The following is a 24,295-nucleotide window of genomic DNA, read 5'->3' on the forward strand; positions in this document are numbered from 1 at the left end:
TTTGACACTTGAGGTGCCAGATTGACAAAAAAAAACATACTGGATGTCTCTGCTGAAGTAAATAATTCTGAACTGCCATTGCCTAGGGATGTCCCTGAAGCTACAGTTCCTGTGCAATGGAAGATCCAATGGAAGAACCTCCAGTTGTAGAGTTGCGTCGCTCTACCCAAATCCGAAAACCACCTCAAAGACTGAATTTATAATGGCATGAACTGTATATAATTGTATACAATATGGGTTCAGATACTTTGTAAATAAGAGGGTAAAACAAAAGTAAAGGGGGAGGAATGTAAAGATCATAAGTTAAACCATTTCTTACTGTTATGGGGATCATGTGACTGTATTGACCAATCAGCCCTAAGCATGGGGAATCTTAGCACAGGAACTTTTTAGCCTTGGTCTTGGAACAAGCATGTATTTCTTCTCTGAAGTCTGTTAATAAAGTTCACTGTTTCCTACAAGATACCCATCTTGTACACCCCAAGTTTATTACACATATACTCCGTTGTTTTATCTTTCATGAACTGTAAAAATCCTATAAGCCTATCCTCTTAATCTGCCATCTATCCTGGCATGTGTATGGGCCCAGACGAATGCATGTCACTGCATAAATGCTGGTGGCATTTTACCTGTCTTTTTTAATCTTAGGAAATAGTTGCAATAAACTTATCTTGTTCTTTGTTTAACCTAAGAAAACCTGCCTTAATGATCCTTTACAATCTCAAAATGAAAATAGTGGGACTCTTAGAGAATTGTTGAAGCACATCCTCTCTAATTTCACTAAAAATCCTGTTACGGTCAGACCTGGAGTGGGAGAATAGGGGAGTCATTTCACGCCTCTTCACGTGGTCATAACAGAAACAATATAAATATTATATCAGTTAGGCAGTTGCTCCCAAAGAGTGTAACCTTTAAAATAGTAGTGTTCCGTTTGGAACATGTCTTTGCCTTATGGTTGTTGTGGACAGGAGAGAGATAGGCAAATTGCACTGATTTCTTCTCACCAACTGTCCATAAACAGAAGGTGTTTTGAATTATTTCTAAAATATATGGTGGTGTATTTTCCCAATCGCTCAATTCGTGTGATCCAATTTACTGACAATCCACAGCAAACTCATGTTATGGTTAACTCAGAAGGTTAGTTTATTTCACATTCAAAAACACAGGGGAGGAGTGTCTGCAACTTTACATTCCACTACACGTGCACAGTACGGCAGTAGGGGGATAGGAAAAAAGTTCTACAGTACAAGAACCACAGAAATGAATATTACTTCACGTAATTTTCAGAGTCCAATGAGAAATTCTCTCATGTAGGCGTTCGCGTTCAGCTGGCTGAAGACCAGAGTTGTAGTATTTGCTTTTCAGTTGGTGCTGACCGCAGGATGAAGTAGGTACACAGAGACTGGGTTGATTCTGTCAGTGATGGTACAAAATTTTCCAGCAGAGACGGGTTTCCAGGTACAGGCTGTTCTTCTGCTTGAAGGGGTATGCTTCTTGCTGGTTCACCAGTTGGATGTCAAAACAGCAGACTGAGGACTTCTCAGTTCTCAAATGCATATAGAGCTTTCAAAGTGCTTACTCATGTCATGTGACCTTCTTTCTCCACAATGACTTCAAAAGGAATGTTTATCCAGTGTCTGGAACTAGTTTTGATTTTGGGAATGTAAATGTCGCAGTCATTAGCAGTTGAAAGAGTTACTATCCATGCTGAGGGTCTGGTGTCTTAAAGCCATTGTCTATACAGACCCTCTGACTCCGCTAGCAAGATGGGCTTATCAGATGCAAATGATGTCCCTTTGGTTCACTTTTGAAATGGACCTGGACAGTCCCAGGTGTGATATGAGTGTGTTAGCAGCTCTGCAAGCGTAACCGGTTTTGATGTGCGAGCCTCCTGGCTTTCGTGGCTACAAGGGGTCTGTACAATGAGGGGTGAGATGCCACCAGCTGAGAAAAGCATTCTTTTGTTCTTGTAACTCCTGGGGGTAGCCAGCAGGCAAAATGCCAATACTCTGGTCATGTGGCTAGTAGCAGGCATCATTTTTTGGTTCAGAAAGTCATTTTTTTTTACATGGCAAAGGAATAAAGTTCTGGATTTCTTTTCATGTCCCAGGGACCCAACATGATGGTATAGAAAGCCCATAACCAAATTTGCCAATGACACAAAGATAGGTGACAAAGTAAGCAGTGTAGATGGAAGTGTAAAATTACAAATAACTTGATAGGTGAAGTGGCAAAACTGTAGCAGATTGATTTCAATTTAGGCAAATGTGAGATCATCCACTTTGGACCTAAAAAGAATAGAACAGGGTACTTTCTAAGTTGTGAAAGGCTAGCAACAGTGGAAATCCAAAGAGACATGAGGGTCCAGGTACATAGATCATTAAAATATCATAAAGTACAGAAAGTAACCAAAAACATTATTGGAATGCTGGCCTTTATAACTAGAGGACAAGAATACAAGAAGGTAGAAAACATGTTTCAGCTATACTAAGCCCTGATTAGACCACACTTGGAGTACTCTGAGTGTTCTGGGCACCACATTTTAGCAAGGATAATTGACTTTGGATGGAGTGCAATGTAGATTAACTAGAGTGATACCTGGACTTTAGGGGTTAAATTATTAGGATTACACAAACTAGGATTGTATCCCTGGAGGTTAGAGGGTTAAGGGGTCATTTGATGGAATCTTTCAAGATATTATGTGGAGCAGACAGGGTACATAGGGAGACACTGTTTCTATTGGTTGGGAAGTATAGGACTAGGGGTATTGTCTAAAAATTCGAACCAGACCTTTTAGGAACAAAACTAGGTGTCATTTCTCATGCAAGGATGATAAACATTTGGAACATTCTTCTGCAAATGGATTGATTGATTGATAGATTTTTTTCAGCCAAAGATACTAAGGGATATGGGGCAAGGGCAGGTATGTGAAGTTGGGCCATGGATTCGTCATGATCACATTGAACAGGCTCCGTGGATGAAATGGCCTATCCTGTTCCTATATTAAGAAGGAGACTAATAAATGTATTGTACGTAAGAAACAAAATGAAGGCCTTGTGTAGCTGTTTCTCACTTATCCTATTTCCATTACATTCCATTTACCTTCATATTGATATCAAACCTTTCCTTTCTTCAATATTGTATGTCATGAGCCAGATATAAATGATGAAAAACAAAAATGTAGCCATGGATTTAAGAAAATGTTTAACCTTAGTAGGTATGAACTATGAGGCAAAATGAATGTAAGAACATTTAAATTAGTAATGATTTTGGCTAATTAACTTTGCAATATCTTTTTGTGAAATTAAGCTTGTGTATCTTTCAATAGTTCCGAAGGTCCAGGCCATTGTGTATTCTACATGCTCAGTTTATCCTGAAGAAAATGAGGAAGTAGTGAAACCAGTATTGGGAAGGAAAATAGAAGGAGCCAGAGTACAACCTTACAGGTATATTATATACAAAACATCACTTACATTTGCACAAGTAAAATTGCAGCCTTTCAAATATTATGCCAGAACAAAAATAAGAATCTATATTTAAATAGTCGTTTGGTGGTACAGAACTTGAGTATTGTTGAAAAAAGAGACATGTCGAAGCTTTTTGTCTTGCACTCATCAGGACACTCTGCAAGAATACTAGTATAAGGGGAAAATAACAATTTATACTGTATGAGAAGAGAGTGCTCTTTTCTTCTGATACAGTATAAGTTGTTGTTTTCCCCTTATGTTGGTATTCTTGTGAAGTGTCCTGATGAGTGTAAGACAAAAAGCTTCAACATGTCTCTTTTTCAGCAATACTCAAACCTATATTTATTTCTGTATGCTTTAAAATCATTAGAATCTATAGGGCATTTTTAATTTCCCAACATATTTACTCACTGCTGCAAAAATATTATACCAAGAGTAACTGTTCTTGACAGGGCAACATTAGGCCAAGCATGGCAGAAAAGGGCTTAGTAAAATTGAGTTTATTAAGATCAAAGACAAAATCTTCCAGCAGTTGTAGTTATATTTGATATTAAGGAAGATGTTTGTGGTTCTTAGAGGCCAGTCTTTGCAGCCCAGAAAGAACAGAGTTCTTGAGGGCAGCATTCTGAGCTCAGCCATTTTCAACTTCACAAATGGCCTTCTGTCTGTCACAAGATCTGGAAGGGGTCCTTTGCTACAATATTTTGGTGCCATTTGCAACTCCTTTGATTAATGGTGCTGCCCATTCCAGTCTACAATGGGACCTGGGCTCTCAGTGTGGGCAGATGGTGCATCCATTCTTCCTCCAAAGATGTCTTTTCTCATTGTGGGAAAAACAATGTGTATACCTGGTAGAACTGGTTGCCTGCTCCAAATTCCTGCTTCCTCCCTTGTATGTTTCAATGAGACCTGATTCTTCTAAACTTCAGAGAATATATGCCTAATTTCCTCAGCCTCTCAAGATAGGACAACCCCCTCATCTCAGGGACTAATTTAGTGAACCTTTGTTGTACAACCTCCAATGCAAGTATATCCTTCCTTAAATATGGAGACCAAAATTGCACTCAGTATTCCTGATGTGGTCTCACCAAAGCCTTGTACAATTGTGGCAAGACTTATTTATTCTTTTACTCCAATCCCCTTGCAATAAAGGCCATCATGCCATTTGCCTTCCTAATTGCTTGCTGTACCTGTGTGCTAACTTTCTGCATTCCTTGTACAGTACACTCAAGTCTCTTTGAACATCAGCACTTACGAGTTTCACCTTTAAAATAAATTCTCCTTTTCTATTTTCACGACCAAAATGAGTAACTTCAAACTTCCTCATATTGTTACTCCACCTGCCTTCCTTTTGCTCACTTAACCTTTCTGTATCTCTTTGCAGCCTCTCCATGTCCTCCACACAGCTTACCTTTCAACCTAGCTTTGTATCATCAGCAAACTTAGATACATTACTGCCTGTCTCTTCATCAAAGTCACTAATGGGTGCATCTCCGTAGAGAATCTCTCGGCTAAAAAATCTTCTTAAAATCTGGTTAGTTTAGGTGGTCAGTGTTTGCAGCAGCTTCATATTGAGCTGGCATTGTTGGTTAATGCCAGATAGCATATTTTTCACAGGAGTGGGAATTAGTGCTTACTGGTCTTTATTACAGGTGAATCTCCTCAGTTAGTTTTCCTGACTTTTTCTTTTCAGCCAAAGCTTTGCCACAAACGTGTTATAAGAGCCCAAATGTTATAATTTTTAAAACCAGTTTCAAGCTGTCCTATTTTTGTTTTCCACAGGCTAAGTGCTCCTGTTATTCCTCTATGTTGTCCATCAGAAATAACCTGTGCATCTGACAACTTCTTCAAGATTGAACCATCAGAACATGTCAATGGGTGTTTTATTGCAGTATTAACTCGAGAGGTGGGTTCACGTAGATTTTGTTTTTACAAATTTTTGCCTAGTTATCTGAACTACAGTTCCAAATCAAATATTGTCCACCATCTGAACCATAGATAGCAACATGAATTGTTGGAGTGTTTGCATTTTAACGAAACAGATGTTTTTCTCAGATCATCACGTAGCACAGAATTTAAAAATTGAGGATTTAGCAAAATGTTTCAATTTTTCTGGATTAAATTGCATAATATCAAACAGCAGAAACATGGCCTGTGCTGCACAGGTCCTCCAAAGGAGCAATTCACCTAGTGCCATTCCCCTGCCTTTTCCCTGTAACCTTTTAAGGTAATGATCCAATTCCTTTTTGAAAGCTTCAAATGAGCCTCCACCACACCCTTAGGCAGTGCATTCCAAATCCTAACCACTCATTGCATGGAAAAGATTTTTTTCATGTCGCTGTTGCTTCTTTTTGCCAAATACCTTAAATCTGTGTCCTCTGGTTCTTGATCCTTCCACCAATGGGAACAATTTCCCCCTATCTACTCTGTCCAGACCCCTCATGTTTTTGAATACCTCTATTAAATCTCTCAATTTTCTCTTCTCCGAGAAGAACAGTCCCAACTTCTCCAATCTTTCTACATAACTGAAGTTCCTCAATCTTGGAACCATGCTTGCCAATCTTTGTGTACCCTCTCTAATGCATCTAATCACATCCTTCTTAGAGTGTAGTGCCCAGAACTAAACACAATACTCAAGTTGAAGACAAACCAGTGTTTTATACAAGTGTAACATAACTTCCTTGCTTTTGTATTCTATGCCCCTATTGATAAAGCCAAGGATACCATATGCTTTATGAACGGTGCTCTCAACTAGTCCTGGTCCATCTTCTCTTTTAGAATTGTATCCTGTACTTTATATATTCTTATTGCATTCTTCCACCAAAATGAATCACTTCACATTTTTTTGCATTAAATTGCATCTGTCACTTGTCTACCCATTCTACCAACTTCTTTTGAAGTTCTACCCTATCCTCCTCACAGTTCACAATGCTTCCAAGTTTCGTATCATCCACAAATTTTGAAATTGTGCCCCGTACACCAAGGTCTAGGTTATTAATATATATCAGAAAGAGTAGGGATCCCAACACCGATTCCTGGCGATCTGCACTATAAACTTCCTCCAGTCTGAAAAACAGCTGTTTGCCAATATCCTTAGGGCAACATTTTCCCCCTGTGGGGGGCAAGTGTGGGAGTGGCCACGGGCGGGCAGCCTTCTGATCGGCGCCCCTGGTTGGGAAGGCGCCGCCATTTTGCGCGGATGGGCCAATTAAGGCCCGTCCAGCGTGACGTCCGCAAGGAAGGGCTATGCGCGCTCTGTGCGGGCGGGGGGATTCCCTCAGCCGGAAGTGCGCTCTTTCGTGTATGCGCGTGAAAGAGCACACAGATCTCCCTGAGGCAAAGTGCTGCCTCAAGGAGATCATCTCCGATTTGAAACTTTTAATAAAAGTATGTTAAAAATTTCCCTGCCGTGTCCCCTCATGTGGCACTGTCACATGAGTTGGGACATGTCTATAACTTTTATTGGAACATTTATTAAAAATTTAAGTACCTTCATGAAACCTCATCCCGCCTGTAGATGAGGTTTTATGCTTTTTCCAAGGCCGCCTGGGCTCCCGGACCGCCCGCCAACCTTAAGGTTGGACGGGCAGGTCCATCAATCAGGTTAATTACATTTTTAATGGCCTTAATAGGTCGTTGATAGTTCGGCGGGCACGCAGCCGATTCGGCTGTGCAACCGACTCGGCTGTGCACCCGCCAAACTGAAAATCTAAATGACGCGGCGTGATGTCGGGGCGCATGCCCGATGTATCCCCATGTCATTTTAAGTGTCGTTAAGCGGGCCACGCCCCCGCTCGCCAACTGGAAGATGTTGCTCTTAGTTTCCTGTTACTCCAGCAAGTTTGAATCCATGTTGCTATCATCTCTTTTATTTCACAAGCATTAACTTTGCTTACAAGTCTGTTGTGCGGCACTTTTACGAACGTACAAAATAGGAGCAGAAGTAGGCTATTTGGCCCCTCAAGCCTGCTCCGCCATTCAATAAGATCATGGCTGATCTGTCTGTTTCGTGTTCTACATTCCCATCTACCCCCGATAGCATTAGATTCTTATTAGGCAAGGGAGTTAATCTACCTCTGCCTTAAAAATATTCAGTGAACCCACTTCCAGTGTCTTCTGAGGCAGAGAATTCTAAAGTCACACAACCCTCTGACTGAAAAAATTTCTCCTCATCTCTGTTGAATAAGGGTGAACCCTAATTTTAAAACCATGTCCCCTAGTTCTGGATTCACCCACAAGAGGAAACACCCTTTTCCATGTCCGCCTTGTCAAGACTATTCAGGATCTTATATACTTAATCAAGTCACCTCTTACTCTTCTGAACTCGAGTGGAAACAAGCCCAGTCTGTCCAACCTTTCCTCATAAGACAACCCACTCATTCCAGGTATCAATCTAGTAAACCTCTTCCGAACCGCCTCCAACATCCTTCCTTAAATAAGGAGACCAAAACTGCACACAGTATTTGAGATGCAGTCTCATCAATGCCCTGTATGACTGAAGCATAACATCCTTACTTCTATAATAAAAGCAAAAACCTGCAGATGCTGGAAATCCAAAACAAAAATAAAAATACCTGGAAAAACTCAGCAGGTCCGGCAGCACCTGCGGAGAGGAACACAGTTAATGTTTCGAGTCCGTATGACTCTTCAACAGAACTAAGGAAAAATAGAAATGAGGTGAAATATAAGCTGGTTTAAGGTGGGGGGCGGGGTGGGACAGGTAGAGCTGGATAGAGGGCCAGTGATAGATGAAGATAGCCAAAAGATGTCATAGACAAAAGGACAAAGAGGTGTTGAAGGTGGTGATATTATCTAAGGAATATGCTAATAGGTGACATTAAGGGTAGAAAACAGGACGAGCAAGGTACAGGTAGCCCTAGTAGGGTGGGGTGGGGTGGGGGGGAAGGGATCAAAATTGGCTAAAAGGTAGAGATAAAACGATGGATGGAAATACATTTAAAAATAATGGAAATAGGTGGGAAAAGAAAAATCTATATAAATTATTGGAAAAAAGGGGGATCGGAAAGGGGGTGGGGATGGAGGAAAGAGTTCATGATCTAAAATTGTTGAACTCAATATTCAGTCCAGAAGGCTGTAAAGTGCCTAGTCGGAAGATGAGGTGTTGTTCCTCCAGTTTGCGTTGAGCTTCACTGGAACAATGCAGCAGGCCAAGGACGGACATGTGGGCATGAGAGCAGGGTGGAGTGTTGAAATGGCAAGCGACAGGGAGGTCTGGGTCATGCTTGCGGACAGACTGTAGGTGTTCCGCAAAGCGGTCACCCAGTCTGCGTTTGGTCTCTCCAATGTAGAGGAAACCGCATCGGGAGTAGTGAATGCAGTAGACTAAATTGAGAGAAGTGCAAGTGAAATGCTGCTTCACTTGAAAGGAGTGTTTGGGCCCTTGGATGGTGAGGAGAGGGGAGGTAAAGGGGCAGGTGTTGCACCTTCTGCGGTTGCATGGGAAGGTGCCGTGGGAGTGGGTTGAGGTGTAGGGGGTGATGGAGGAGTGGACCAGGGTGTCCCGGAGGGAACGATCCCTGTGGAATGCCGCCAGTGGGGATGAAGGGAAGATGTGTTTGGTGGGGCATCATGCTGGAGTTGGCGGAAATGGCGGGGGATAATTCTTTGAATGCGGAGGCTGGTGGGGTGATAAGTGAGAACAAGGGGGACCCTATCATGGTTCTGGGAGGGAGAGGAAAGTGTGAGGGCAGATGTGCGGGAGATGGGCCGGACACGGTTGAGGGCGCTGTCAACCACTGTGGGTGGAAAACCTCGGTTAAGGAAGAAGGAAGACATTACTTCTATGTTCAATTCTTCTTGTAATAAAGGATAGTATTCCATTTGCCTTCTAGATTACATGCTGTACCTGAATACTAACTTTTTGTGACTCATGCATGAGAACACCTAGATCCCTCTGCACCTCAGAATACTAGTCATTCTGCGTTTAAGTAATACTCTGCTTTTTTATTCTTCCTGCCAAAGCAAATAACTTCCCACATTATATTCCATTTGGTAGATTTTTGTCCACTCAACTTATCTATATCCATCTGCAACCTCCTTATGACTTCTTCACAATATACTTTCCTACCTATCTTTGTGTCATCTTCAAATTTAGCTACCATGCCTTTGTTCCCCTCATCTAAATCATTGATGTGAGTTGTAAAAAGTTGAGACCCCAGCATAGACCCCTGCAGAACTTCACTAGTCACATCCTACCAATCAGCAAAGACACATTTATGCGTACAGTAAGTCTACAGGCTCCCCTTTATCCAAAGCACATGTTACTCCTTCAAAGAACTTTGATAAATTGGCTAAACGTGATTTCCCTTTCACAAAACCGTGCTGACTGTTCCTGATTACCTTGAGTTTTTCTAAGTGCTTAGGTATAACCTCTTTAATGATCGACTCTAGCACCTTCCCCATGACAGGCATCAAGCTAACTGGCCTATAGTTTCCTGTTTTCTGCCTCCCTCCTTTCTTGAATAGAGGGGTTAAATTTGCTACTTTCCAGTCTGATGGAACCTTTCCAGAATCTAGGGAATTTTGGAAAATGAACACCAATGCAGCTACTACCTCATTAACCACCTATTTTAAGACCCTAGGATGAATTCCATCTGGACCTGAAGATTTGTCAGCCCACAGCCTCATCAGCTTGCTCAATACTGCTTCCCTAGTGATTGTAATTTCACCCAGTTCCTCTCTCCCCTCCATCTCCTGACTTACAGCTATTACTGGAATGTTTTTTGTATCTTCTATAGTGAAGACCGAAGCAAAATTTTTGTTCATTTCATCTGCCATTTTCTTATTATCTACTATTAACTCCCCATTCTCACTCTCTAGAGGACCAACACTAACTTTACCTACTCTTTTCCTGTTTAAATACCTGTAGAAGTTCTTGCTATCCGCTTTTATATTTCTAGCTAGCTCCCTCTCATTCTCTAATTTCTTTCTCCTGATTAACCTTTTAGTTATTCTCTGCTGTTCTTTATATTCTGACCAATCATCTGACCTGCCATTCATCTTTGCGAAATTGTATGCTTTTTCCTTAAGCTTGATGCTTTCCCTAACTTCTTTAGTTAACCACGGATGGTGGGTCCTCCCTTTAGAATTTTTCTTTATAGTAGGAATATACTTATTCTGAGTATTCTGAAAAATCCCCCTAAATGTCTGCCACTGCTTCTCTATTGGTCCATCACCTAGCCTAGAATCCTGGTTAACTTCAGCTAGCTCAGCTTTCATCCCCACATAGTTGCCCTTATTTAAGTTTAAAATACTAGTCTTAGACCAACTCTTCTCCCTTTCATAAGATTCAATCATATTGTGGTCGCTGCTACCTAGGGGGGCCTTTACCCTGAAGCCATCAATTAATCCTGTCACATTACACAATACCACATCTAATGTAACCTGCTCTCTAGTTAGTTCCAGAACATGCTGCTCAAAGAAACTATCTCAAAAGCATTCTAAGAACTCCTGATCCAGGCTACTACTGCCTATCTGATTTTTCCAATTTATATGCAGATTAAAGTCACCCATGATTATTGCCGTCCCTTTATCACAAACACCCAATATTTCTTCTTGTATACTTTGTCCTACATTGTGGTTACTGTTAAGGGGCCTGTAGACCACTCCCACTAGTGTCTTCTTTCCCCTCCTATTCCTCATCTCTACCAAACTGATTCTACATCCTGATCTACTGAACCAAGGTCATGTCTGTCTATTGCACAGATGCCACCCTTGATTAGCCGTGCTACCCTTCCACCTTTGCCTAGCTTCCTATTCTTCTTGAAGGTCATATACCCCTCAATATTTAGGATCCATTCCTTGTCATCTTGCAGCTATCAGAAGGCTATGAGATCATATTTATTTACTTCAATGTGCGCTATCAATTGGTTTACTTTGTTATGAATGCTATGTGCATTAAGATACAGAGCCTTTAGTTGTGTCTTTTTGTTATCATTGTGAAATCTAGTCTTGGTGCATTCTTAGGTTTTTTCTCTCTGGCCCTTTCTGACATTCTCCGACCCTCATTTCCAATATTACTATTTTCCTCTTTTACCTTGTCTCTGCTCTTTGTGTAGGAGTCCCATTGGTGGTGGGGATAGTTGGGTGGGGGAGGGGGTTAGTGTCCCATGAGGTGTGGCAGTCAAGATGTAGGGAGAGTCCCATGGGGTTCAGGGGTGGGGCTGCGGGGTAAGACCTGTGGGGGAGGTTGGAACAATCCGAAGTTTGCCATTCAAGTTGCGTTTTTGGACGAATCCCAGTGTAGGGCAATTGCCCATCAGAAGTTTGCACTTCCAGGCAATTGACGGCAATCATTACCTAGAAACTCCCGGGGGTATCCCCAGCACATCTTTGGAGAACTCCCCCCCACCCCCAACAGTTACACTGCACTGGAGCTTGGAAGTTACAGCCCAATGTATTTTCCGATACACTGTGAGGAGTACAAATTTTCTTCCTAAAGTGTGGGAACTGCCTACTATAAAGAACTGACCGCAATACTCAAGTTGAGGCCAAACCAGTGCTTTATACAGGTTTAACATAACTTCCTGCTCTTGTACTCTAAGCCCCTATTGATAAAGCCCAGGATGCCATATGCTTTATTAACCGCTCTCTCAACCTGTCCTGCCACCTTTAATGATTTATGCACATCTACAACCAGGTCTCTTTAAAATTATACTCTTTATTTTACTTTGTGTTATAAAAATATTGATTTTATAATCATACTTGTGTCTGATTAACTTGAGTTCTTGAGGTTACAAAGGGGTTGACGAAGGTAGTGCAGTAGATAAATTGCCACATAACAGACTTAGTTAGAAAATAGAAACACATGGTATTAAATGGACTGTGATAACGTGGGCACATAATTGGCTAAGGGATAGGAAGCAGAGAGTAGTGTTTTTTCTTTCTTTGACTGGAGAGAACTGTGTAGTGAGGTTCCCAGTGGTCAGTATTAGTACCATTGCTTTCCTTGTTATATATAAATAACCTGGATTTGAGTATAGTGAGTACAGTTTCAAAGTTTGCAGATGGCACAAAACTTGGCAAATTAGTAAATAATAAGCAGGATAGCAGCAGACTTCAGGAGGACATAATCAAACTGGTCAAATGCGTAGGAACTTGCTAGATGAAAATTAATGCAAAGAAGTCTTTTTCATTCATGGGAAGTGGGCATCACTGGCAAGGTGAATATTTATTGCCTCCAAGAAGGTGGTGGTGAGCCATCGTCCAGAACCACTGTCCTTGTGGTATAAATACTCCCTTGTGCCTGTTGCCTTTGTTCTTTTAGGCAGTAGACTGCTGGTTTGGAAGTTGTTGTCAAAGGAGACTTGGCAAATTGCTGCACTGCATCTTGTAGATGGTATACACCACAACCATGGTGTGCCAGTGGTGGAGAGAGTGCAATTTCTTGAAACTCCCAAAAAGGTGGTGAATAGGGTGCCAATCAGCAGGCTGCTTTGGTCTGAATGGTGTTGAGCTTCTTGAGCTTCCAGGAGCGTTCCATTGCATTCCGGACTTGTGTCTTGTAGATGGTGGAAAGGCTTTGAGGAGTCATGAGGTGAGTTACTCTTCACAGAATACCCAGCTTCTGACCTGCTGGGTAGCCACAGTATTAGGTGACTGATCCAGTTAAGTTCCTGGTCAATGGCTGGAAATTCCTGGTCAAGTCCGAAATGATGCACTTTGGGAGAAACGACATGGAGACATGGTACAATGACACTATTTTAAGGGTGAGTGGCCTGGGGGTAGATAATCACAAATCTTTAAAGGTGGGAGTGCAAATTGATAAGGCAGTTAGGAAAGCATATGGAAGACCTGGCTTTGTAAATAGGGACATTGAGTACAAAAACAAGAAAGTGATGGTAAACCTTTACTCCATTGACACCTAACCAGTTATTTGTATTGTATCTAATTCTGAGCATAATACTTTAGGAAGGATGCCAAGACCTTGGAGAGGGTACTGAGGTGATACCGAAGATGAGGGACTTGAGTTATGTGGTCAGATTGGAGACACTGGGATCATTCTTTTTGGAGGAAAAAAGTTAAGGGAGACCTAACAGAGATATTTAAAATTGAGAGGTTTTGATAGAGCAAGTGAGTTATCAGAAATCATAGCCGGTTATCAGAAATCATAGATTTTAAATAATTAGCAAAAGAAGAAAATGAAGAGAATTTTTTTCTCTCATAGTTTTGTTATGATCTGAAACTGCCTACCTGAAAGGAAGGTGGGAACAGATTCCATACGAACATACGAATTAGGAGTAGGAGTAGGCCACTCGGCCCCTCGAGCCTGCTCCACCATTCAATATGGTCATGGCTGATCTGATTGTAACCTCAACTCCACATTCTCACCTACCGCCAATAATCTTTCAACCCCTTGCTTATCAATAATCTATCTATCTCTGCCTTAAAAATATTTAAAGACACTGCTTCCACTGCCTTTTGAGGGCGAGAGTTCCAAAGACTCATGACACTCTGAGAGAAAAAAATCTCTCCTTATCTCTGTCTTAAATGAGCAACTCCTTATTTTAAACTGTGACTCCTAGTTTTATATTCTGCAACAAGAGGAAATATCCTCTCCACATCCAGCCTGTCAAGACCCCTCAGGACTTTATTTGTTTCAATCAAGTCGCCTCTTACTCTTCCAAACTCCAGCAGATACCAGTCTAGCCTGTCCAACCTTTCCTCATAAAACAACCTGCCCATTCCAGGTATTTGTCTAATAAATGTTCTTCGAACTGCTTCCAACGCATTTACATCCTTCCATGGGCTGGATTTTATGGGGTGATGCGGTATCCGGCTAAAAGGTCAGAGGGGAGCCAACCTAGCAGAAGAGGGCAGTCATTTAATGGCCAAACAGAGGCCGGCAGCTTTTCAGTACTAGTAGCGCAACCAGAAGCAGCGGCCACTGCTGGCACTACACTCAGGCAATGAAGAGGCAAACTATGCTGGATTGCAGCTTGAGAAGTGTTTTACAGGGGGGTCTTGCTCAGGCAAGTGGGGGAGCAGGGTTTGTGAGGCCCTGAGAGGAAGGGAACTCAGGGACTAACGCCTTCAGCAGTGCCCCTAGATGGGCCCAGAGGATGAGTTAAGGAGGAGCCCCTCCCTCACTCCTGCCTGCCACCAGCCCACGCAGGGTAACCTGACATGCTGGGTGCTTGGCATGGGCCTCTGATGGCTAAGTCCAGGCAGCAGTGGCATGAGGCCCTTAAGTGGTTATTTGTCTGTTTAAGGGCCTCAGTTGGCCCACTGGTGGGCAGGCTGTCTGATGCCACCTCTGCTGATGGTAAAATTACGGTTGGGCAGAAGGTAGGTGGAGGGTAGACTGTCTATTTTGCCTGCCCCACCTGCCTTCAAATCCAATGGCGGAGGACTGTAAAATCCAATCCCACAAAGATTTCAACAGGCAATTTAACTTGATGAACTAATCTGCAGAATTGTGGGAGTGTGGCACTAAATTTAATAGCTCTTTCAAAGAGCTGACACAAGCAGATGTGCTGAAAGGCCCCTTCTGTGCTGTAAGATAATATAATTCTGTGACTATACATATCAGAAGGACCCAGATGTTCATTTTTGCTTATCCAATCTTAGTTAAAACAGCTTTAGGGTGCTTCAATCAGCCTCAGCATCTCTGAGGTAGGAAACGGAAAAACAACCAGGTTTGCCTCGGAAAAGCAGTCGGCCATTCAGCCCTTGAGCCTTTTCCAACATGTTATTAGGCCCTGACTGATATGTACCGCAACTTCAGTTACCCTCCTGCACCCATTACGCCTGGTGCTCTTCCCTAACAAAAGTCTATTGATCTCAGTCTGGACAATATCAATTGATCCACATTCATAGCCTTTTTGGGGGAGAAAGTTCACATTTCCACTACCCTTTGTGTGAAAATGTCCTCACTGATTTCACTGCTAAAAGGCCCAACTTTAATTTTAAAACCATGCTCCTCCAGAGGAAGGAGTTTATTTTTATCGGCTATTTGAATTGCACTTATCATTTTAATTTTACTATTGAAGTGCAGGTGATGAACTCCAATATAATAACTCCAATATTTTATATTTCCACCGTCTAAATTCAAGTGAAGTTTATGCAATCTGACCTGATCAGTTAACACCTTAAATCCTAGTGTTTATCTGGTGGATCTCTGCCACACTGCCTCCAAGGTCAATATATACACTCTACATTGGGAAGCCCAACACAGACTGGGTAATCCAAAACAAAAAATAAAAAATACCTGGAAAAACTCAGCAGGTCTGGCAGCATCGGCGGAGGAGAGCACAGTTGACGTTTCGAGTCCTCATGACCCTTCAACAGAACTAAGTAAAAATAGGAGAGGGGTGAAATATAAGCTGGTTTAAGGGGTGGGGGGGGGTGGGGGAGAGAGAAGGGGCGTGGGGTGGTTGTTGGGACAAGCAAGCAGTGATAGGAGGAGATAACCAAAAGATGTCACAGACAAAAGAACAAAGAGGTGTTGAAAGTGGTGATAAAGCGGGTTTTAGTAAACACCTTGTCAAACACCAGGAGAGAAATAGAAAGCAATGAAGGTGAACAAGGCAGAAGAGAGATACGAAAATCCTGACGGAGAGTAGAACAAAACTTCTTCAAGGCAGGCATTTCTTGAAAAGAAGTGGCAGTCAATTAAACACAGAGATAAAAACAAAAAACTGCGGATGCTAGAAATCCAAAACAAAAAATAAAAAAATAAAAAAATACCTGGAAAAACTCAGTAGGTCTGGCAGCATCGGCAGAGAAGAGTACAGTTGACATTTCGAGTCCTCATGACCCTTCAACAGAACTAAGTAAAAATAGGAGAGGGGTGAAATATAAGCTGGTTGGTAATCGCTTTGTGGAGCGCCTCCGTTCAGTCCACAAGCATGCCCCTGAGCTTCCTGTCGCTTGTCATTTCAATTCTCTACCTTGCTTCCACTCTGACCTTTTGTCCTTGGCCTGCTACAGTGTTCCGATGAAGTTCGATGGAAGCTTGGTTCGGTTTTTACTGTTGTTTCTTTCAGTTCCTTTACTTTGCGTTTGGGGTGGCTGTTATCCAGCCATTCACGTCTCATTTAGACGCATCTTTTGTTTTTTCGCTTGTCCCATTACCACCCTCTTTGTCTTTAAACTTTTTGACATTTGATCTGTCCTGCCCGTCACAGGCCTTTCCTTTAATTCTTCTTCCCACCACCCCCATTCACTTGGCTGAAACCTATTGGATCTCAAACTTTTCTCAGTTCTTGTGCAAGGTGACAGAATTGAAATGCTAGTTCTGTTTCTCTCTTCATGGTTGCTGCATGACCTACTGAGCGTTCCAGCATATTCTGTTTTTATTTTACATCCTTTCTGAGGTTTGGTGCCCAAAACTGTGTAACTCCAGATTACTCCAGTGATTACTCCAGTGATTGCTCTTGTACAATGTCTGTGGAACTCAGTGTAGGACAGAATAGTAGTCAGCTATGATGTTTAAAAGGGTTTTCTCCCTCATTTTAATCAGATACTGAAGGTGCAAATGTCTTCACTTTTTGCCTTCCACAGAAACAGTTAGAAGTTCTAATGAACTTAAGTTAATTCTGCCCAAGCAAGATACACTTTCAATAATCCTTTTTTGCTGACATTATGTTCATGAGAAAAGCCAATTAAGCAATTTTGAGGAAAATAAAGTGGATTAATAGTATGCTTCAAGGTTATAAAACAGATTGATGATTCAGATGTTATGATACTCAATGCAATTTATATACTTCATCAGATTATGGTATAGCAGATAATGCATTCCAATATAAGAACTTAAACTGTATTTTAGATTTAGCTATTTTCATATTTGAGAATGGTTAGAATGCTGTAAAGTCCACTAGGTTTGCAAAGTCCACCATCAGCTGAAACTGTTTGCCATGGCAATCCATAAATAATATATAGACCAAAATTAGTGATCAAGCACATTCAACCTTGTAACAGAAGGATAACATTTATGTGAAGATATGATACAAGGAGTTGCACTGTTGAAGGTAGATCTTGTAAAATATGGCTTGCTTGTGATATTTTCGGCTTGCCCTGAAAGAAAGAAGGGAGTATGTTAGTGTTAGCCCATTGATCAGTTTTGAGGATGTGCATGTCACCAACAATTAGAGTAGATGATATCGGAAAGGTGGCAGAGGTGTGGAGAGCGAGAAGATTAGCATGTGTGGAGTGTGTGAGTAGTAGTAGAAGAGGTGAAGTGTGGGGCAATGAGAGACAGTTTGGTGTCCCTAATCACACCTCCCTCCTGCGGTGACTTGATGTTTTGATTTTATTATTTACCAAATTGGATTTTACATACAAATAGGATATTTCAGGATAATAGAAGCAAATCTGATATTTACGTGTCTCTTAATTCTCTGGTTGAATTTATTTATTACTCAAACCATTAAGATCCCAGTACATAACTGAGGACTTTGGGAAAGCAGCTGTGTCGAGTATGTCTGCATTATCTGTGCCAGATCCCATTGTTCAGTAACCAAAATGCCCCTCCCTGCAAAAAAGTCCTGCTGTCATTTAATAGCATCAGGGCCACATCATTTTCAGGCCCAGAGTAGACAAGCTGAAATGAACAAGTATATCATAATAAAAAGAAAATCCAAAATAGATTACATTGCTTCTACAGGCCATTTGACTCAACTGATTTATGTTGGTGCTAATGCTCCATACAAGCCTCTTCCCATCCCTCTTGATTGATCAGACAAGTAGTGCTGGCAGACTACCTCTTCAATGTTACTGAACCACAGAAAGCAATTTTTCTAATTTTACAGCACCCATGTGTTTGGGTGTAAACTGTGTGTATGCACAGCACTGATTTGGTGCCTGAAAATTGACATGAACCAAATTTTACTCTTTATTGTAAATTTGGGCATGTGACATTCATTGACATCACAAGGTATTTTGAAATCTTTAACTTTTTATAGTAAATCATAGTAAAAAGTTAATCCTTTTTTAATTACATAGAAATTACATAGGTTACATCACTTCTTCAGGCCACTTCACTCAACTGGTTTATGCTGGTGTTTATGTTCCACAATAGCCTCTTCCCATCCGTCTTCATGGGGTGTGGGATTAATCTACGCCGTTGCTTCCGATGTAGGCAGCACAAAGTTAATTAATATGACTGCAGTCTGGATCCAGCGTGAGCCACACTGTTGAGAGGGCTGAAAGTCGTGAGAGGCAAGCACCAATTAAAATTAGCCTGCACTACTGAAAGCCACCTCGCATTTCTTAAAATGGAGGTGCAGTGTGGCTGGAGAAGGGGGTAGAAGGCATTTTACAACTAATTCTGACTTGAGAAAGACTGAACAATGGCACAGCATGGGAGAGAGTAGGTTGCAAGATTTTATTGGACTACACTAGGTTGGGGACGTACTGATAAAGGATAGGCTCTATCCACAGAAGGCCAGGAGACCCTCCAGACACGCTGCAGAGGGCAGGGGACCAGGTAACCATGGCAATTAAAGCCAGGAGTTAAGCTTGGAGGACAGGGATGCTGGTGTGTGGTAGGGGTTTTGACAGGGTTTGGGGATTGTCTAGTCTCCCAAAAGTATGCTTTTTAACCAGAGCTATTTATTTACACACTTGGACCTCCACACGAGGTAGGAGCTTCTGCTCTTTTCAAGATCTTATCTTACTACTCAGTCCTGTGATTTGACATCATTATTTTATCAGCATCATATGCTTCTGATGTTAACCCTTTACTCGAGATCTCTCTGCAAGTCTTTATCCCCACCATATTTACATCCTCCTACATCTCCCCCAAAGTCTCAGACTTCACAGGGTTAGTCTCTGAGGTGCCTTGACCAATCTCACTGATATTGTTCTGATCTCTTTTTGAGGTCGAGGATATTCAGCACTCTCCTTTCTGTCGATGTGGGTGTTCTTCTCCTCGGTGACGGTAGACCTTGTAGTAAGTCTTTCTTCCTTTTTAGAATCTGAATAGTAAACCCAAGTTTTCATTGGCTTTCTTTTCATGGATATTAAGGTGCTGCGGTTTCTCCTTATGATACTCTGGCCTATCTCAATCTTGTACGAGCTTGGTTGTGGAGTTTTTGCAATGATTGTACCAAGAACAAGGGGGTCTTAGGATACGGGGTAGGCCATTTAGGACTGCGATGAGGAGAAACCACTTCACTTAACAGGGTGGTGAACCTGTCATTCTCTACCACAGAAGGCTGTGGAGGCCAAGTCACTGAATATATTTAAGAAGGAAATAGATAGATTTCTGGACTCTAAAGGCATCAAGGGTTATGGGGAGAGAGAGAGGGAGTATAGCATTGAGATAGAGGATCAACCATGATCATATTGAATGGCGGAGCAGGCTCGGCAGGCCGAATGACCTACCCCTGCTCCTATTTTCTATGTTTTCATGTTTCCCTCTGTTGATCTCAGACCCATACTCTCTCTCTGGGCTTCAGCACAGGTAGCCCTCTGCCTGTGGTTAAAGTTCTGAGCCTGGTTGTTTCCTTGTTCTTCCTCACGCTGTTTTACCTTTCCTCAGTCGTTCGTGGTGATGTTGGGTTTAAATCTTTGTCAGAGATGGAAGCTGTGTTCTACTGTTAGTAACTCTGATGGTGAGAAACCACTCTGTAGTGGTCAGAATCGATAACTCAGAAGAGCTAGATTAAGGTTGTTGTTTTTCTTTAATAACCCCTTAATGTGCTGTACCCTCTCTTGACCTCTCCATTTGCTTGAGGATAGAGAGGTAAACTGTTTGCATAAACAAAGCCATATTCATTTGCGAAATTTCAGAATTGCTCATTTGAAAATTGCAGCCCATTGTCAGACACTACAGTGCATCTCATGCATTGAATAAATTCTCTTGTGGGATGAATGACTGCAGAGCATCATGGCAGAAGCAATCAGTTTACTTCAGTCCACCGTGAATAATAATCAACAACGATAAGAAAAGATTTCCCCTTAAAGTCAAATAAGTCTATTCCCAGGCGTTCCCACAGCCTTGATGGAAAAGAAGAAAGTAATAGTGGGTTTTTTTGTTCCTGGCTGTTTATGGCATAAATAATACAGTTAGAAATCATTTCTTCGATAGAGTGAGTAATACCTGCCCACCACACTGATTGTTGTGCCCTCGCATAACACTGTAATTCCTAAATGTCTTTGGTGAAATCTTTGAAGAATATGAAGCCAAAGGGCTCTCGGTATGACTAATTTCTTGTTGAAGACTAGCAAGTCGTCAATGACTGCGAGGTGCTTGCATTGTTCAAAATACTGGCATAGTATCAGATTACTGGGGATATGGTCTGGCCATCCTTCTAGACAATATTCTCGAATTTAAAGACATTCTTCATCCTGTTTCTGCGCTTGCTTTATTTCCTGCAGTAGCTGGTAAGTTTTTTGTCCACTCTTGGCTCAAAAATAGGTGGCAAGGCAAGTGGTGACAAATAGTCTACAGAGAGATATAGACAGGTTAAGTGAATGGGCAAAAACTCGGCAGATGGAGTATAATGCGGGAAAATGTGAGGTTATGCATTTTGGCAGAAAGAATAGAGGAGCTGAATGTTATTTACATGGAGAAAGACTGCAGGAAGCTATAGCACAGGGATTTGGGAGTCTTCGTGCATGAATCCCAAAAAGCTAACATACAAATTCAGCAGGTAATAGGTAAGGCAACTGGAAAGTTGGCCTTTATTTCAAAGAGATTGGAGTATAAAAATAGGGAAGTCTTGCTAAAACTATACAAGGCACTAGTTAGACCACACCTAAATACTGTGAACAGTTTTGGCCCCCTTATCTAAGGACAGATATACTGGCATTGCAGATAGTCCAGAGGAGGTTCACTAGGTTGATCCTGTATATGGAGGGATTTTCTTATGCGGAAAGGTTGAATAGGTTGGACCTGTACTCATTGGAGTTTAGAAGAATGAAAGGCGACCTTATTGAAACATATAAGATGCTTAGGGGGCTTGACAGGGTTGATGCTGAGAGGTTGTTTCCCCTTGTGGGAGAGTCTAGGACTAGAGGGCATAATCTCAGTAAGGGTTCACCCAGTTAAGACAGAGATGAGGAGGAATTTCCTCTCTCAGAGGGTAGTCAATCTGTGGAATTCTTTACCGCAGAGGGCTGTAGAGGCTGGGTCGTTAAGTATATTCAAGGCTGAGATGGAAAGATTTTTAATCAGTAAGGGAATCAAGGGTTATGGGGAAAAGGCAGGAAAGTGGAGTTGAAGATTATCAGATTAGCCACGATCTCATTGAATGGTAGAGCAGACTCGATGAGCCGAATGGCCTGTTTCTGCTCCTGCGTCTTATGGTCTTCACATCCAGTTTGGTAAATAAGGTGCTGTTGGCTGGTTTTGTTTGGCTCTTGTCCACTGAAGCCATCGGGTGGACCTCACAATCCAGTCCATTGTTTAGCTGAGTAAAATCCACACAGGTTCTTTTAGAGACGTTTGGATCTGGGACCGTTACTATACCTGACCACCATTTTGTTGACATGGTGACTGGTGAGATAGCGCTTGCTGCTGCATCTTCACTATTTTGACCTTGACTTTGTCCAAAAATGGGTGAGGGACTCTCCCCAGGCTAAATAGGCACATTCGTTTAGCATCAGCTTGTAGGGTGATGTGGTTTCCCAGTCTTTAATTTTCACAGCCCTGTAAACAATTTGGGGAATTTGTTTCGGAATGTGGTGCTGTAATTCACATCAACAACTTTGTCCACCTTCCACATTAATTTCAGTTTTAGGCATGTCTTTCTGCTTAGTAGAGATCATTCTTGATTTTGAATAACAGAGAGGTTTGAGGATTTCTTGATGTTTGTGTTTCAGCTTCAGAATGAGTTGGCCTTTCACTTTTAAAGTTGTCCCACCAGGACCTTGTAATTTAATAGATGAAAGTTGCAATATAATCTGTTTGAACCATTTGATTTCACCTGATTAAACGGAAACCCCTGCTCCTGTGTCTAATATAAACTCTCTGGGGTGTCCATCCACTTCACATTTAACACTCTAATATGTGGTTTCAGTGTAATTTATCTCCCCTAGGAAGGTTAATTTCTGTTCTTGTTGTTCTCCCACTTCTTCCACACAAGGCTCTGCTTTAAAATTGCGGGTAGTCAGTGTTTTCGAGTGACAGTTTTAAAGTCTCCCACAGTTGTGGCACTCTGCACCGCGCCCCCCCACCCCCAACCCCCCAACCCCTCGTAACACACACACACATGCACGCATGCACAGCTGGGCATTCTTCTTGTTTGTGGGGCTTGTTCCCACCACACACGGGAGACATTTTAAAATGATGGTTGATGTACTTTTCCCCATTTTAGTGGATTTAGGCTTTGGCGCGCCTTCCATTTTATGGCCTACAAATTGACTGGTCTCTCTCAATCTTCTCTGTGTGACCTCTCCATCCCTGTAAATGAACACCCGATTCTATTTTCTAAGTTCTATTTGTCTTGTGATCTGTGCTGCTTTCATCAGCATTAAACCCTCTCTTATATAGAAGCAAAATGCTACAGATGCTGGAAATCTGAAAGAAAAACAGAAAATGCTGGAAAAGCTCAGCAAGTCTAACAGCATCTGTGGAGAAAAAAAATGTTAACGTTTTGAGTCCATACAACTCTTCTTCAGAGTTCTGAAGAAGAGTCATAAGGACTCAAAACATTAACTCTTTTTTTTCTCCACAGATGCTGTTAGCTCTGCTGAGATTTTCCAGCATTTTCTGTTTTTGTTTTGAATCCTCCCTTGTCTGAGAGAGCTGATAATGCTTCATCTAACTCCCTTACAACAATCCTGTTGTGAATTGGCTGCTCTTTTAAAACTCCATGAGTGCAGTTCCCTGCCAGGCTATAGAAATCAGTGATGAACAAATCCATGCTTTCGCTTGGCCTTTCTTTTATTCTGTTAACGTTACTCCTCTCAATTATTAAGTTCTGATGGATGCTGAAGTAAGAGTCACAAGCTTGCATGACCTCTTCACAAGAAGCTGATGACTCATCAACCCCCAGCCTCGCTATCATGTTATCAGCGAATTCCTACACCATAAAGTAAGGTATTGACCTGATCTTTCTGGTATTTTTTATGTAACCCTGAAGCAGTTCTGTACCTTGTAAACCTTTTTCTCTAGTTGTCCAGCTTTTGGGCTTGCTGTGGGCCTTCCACACTCTGAAATGGTTCTCAGTGTGGCAGGGTGGATTCCATGTTTCTGCTGAGACCTGGGATTGTTCCTGCATTTGATCCTGCTTCTCTGCTGCTACTTGCTGTTTTGGGCCTGTGCTCACTGCTGCCTGGCCTCCGGGTCTGTGTCACAGCTTGTCTCTGCTGCTCCTGGGATGTTCTGATGCCTTGGTGAGTGTTGGAATTTTTTTCTTTTGTCCTTCCCTTGAGATTCTCTTTTCTTGCCAGCCCTGTAGCTTCTTTAAGAATTTGGTAGGTCCTTCACTCGCAGTCACCATGTTTTGTTGTGTGGTAGGTGTTTAGATGGGATTTGGAGATTGTCTAGTCTTCCAAAAGTATACTGTTTGAGTCCATGATCTTGTTAACCAGAACTATTTATTTATGACAAGTATTTTCACATTTGGACGTCCACATGTGGTAAGAGCTTCTGCTCTTTTCAAGATCTCTCTCACTACTCAGTCATGTGATCTGACATTATTATTACATCAGCATCATGTATGCTTCTAATGCTAACTCTTCATTCTACAGATGCAATGCCTCAAAAAGTTGTGGTCAAGGTCAGTGAATGCATTTTCAAATGCCATATCCCACCAACTGCACCTTTAGCTGCACTCACTGCCCAATGCACCAGACACCCATTATTCAGCTTCTAACAATCTCTATCCATCATGATTCATACCTAACATTCATAGTTT

At 41.8% G+C, this 24,295-nt stretch overlaps 1 protein-coding gene across 1 annotated transcript in view; it reads left to right on the forward strand.

Annotated features, from left to right (window-relative positions):
- Positions 1-24,295, forward strand: part of LOC144691973 (putative methyltransferase NSUN7) — a 151,447-nt gene that overhangs the window by 86,342 nt on the left and 40,810 nt on the right. The window contains exons 9-10 of the mRNA XM_078560888.1: positions 3,329-3,446; positions 5,250-5,373. Coding sequence (XP_078417014.1) covers positions 3,329-3,446; positions 5,250-5,373 — 242 coding nt within the window. The remainder of the gene's footprint in view (positions 1-3,328; positions 3,447-5,249; positions 5,374-24,295) is intronic.

The sequence above is a fragment of the Cetorhinus maximus genome, chromosome 1, assembly GCF_964194155.1.
Source record: "Cetorhinus maximus chromosome 1, sCetMax3.hap1.1, whole genome shotgun sequence".
NCBI classification, from domain to species: domain Eukaryota; kingdom Metazoa; phylum Chordata; class Chondrichthyes; order Lamniformes; family Cetorhinidae; genus Cetorhinus; species Cetorhinus maximus.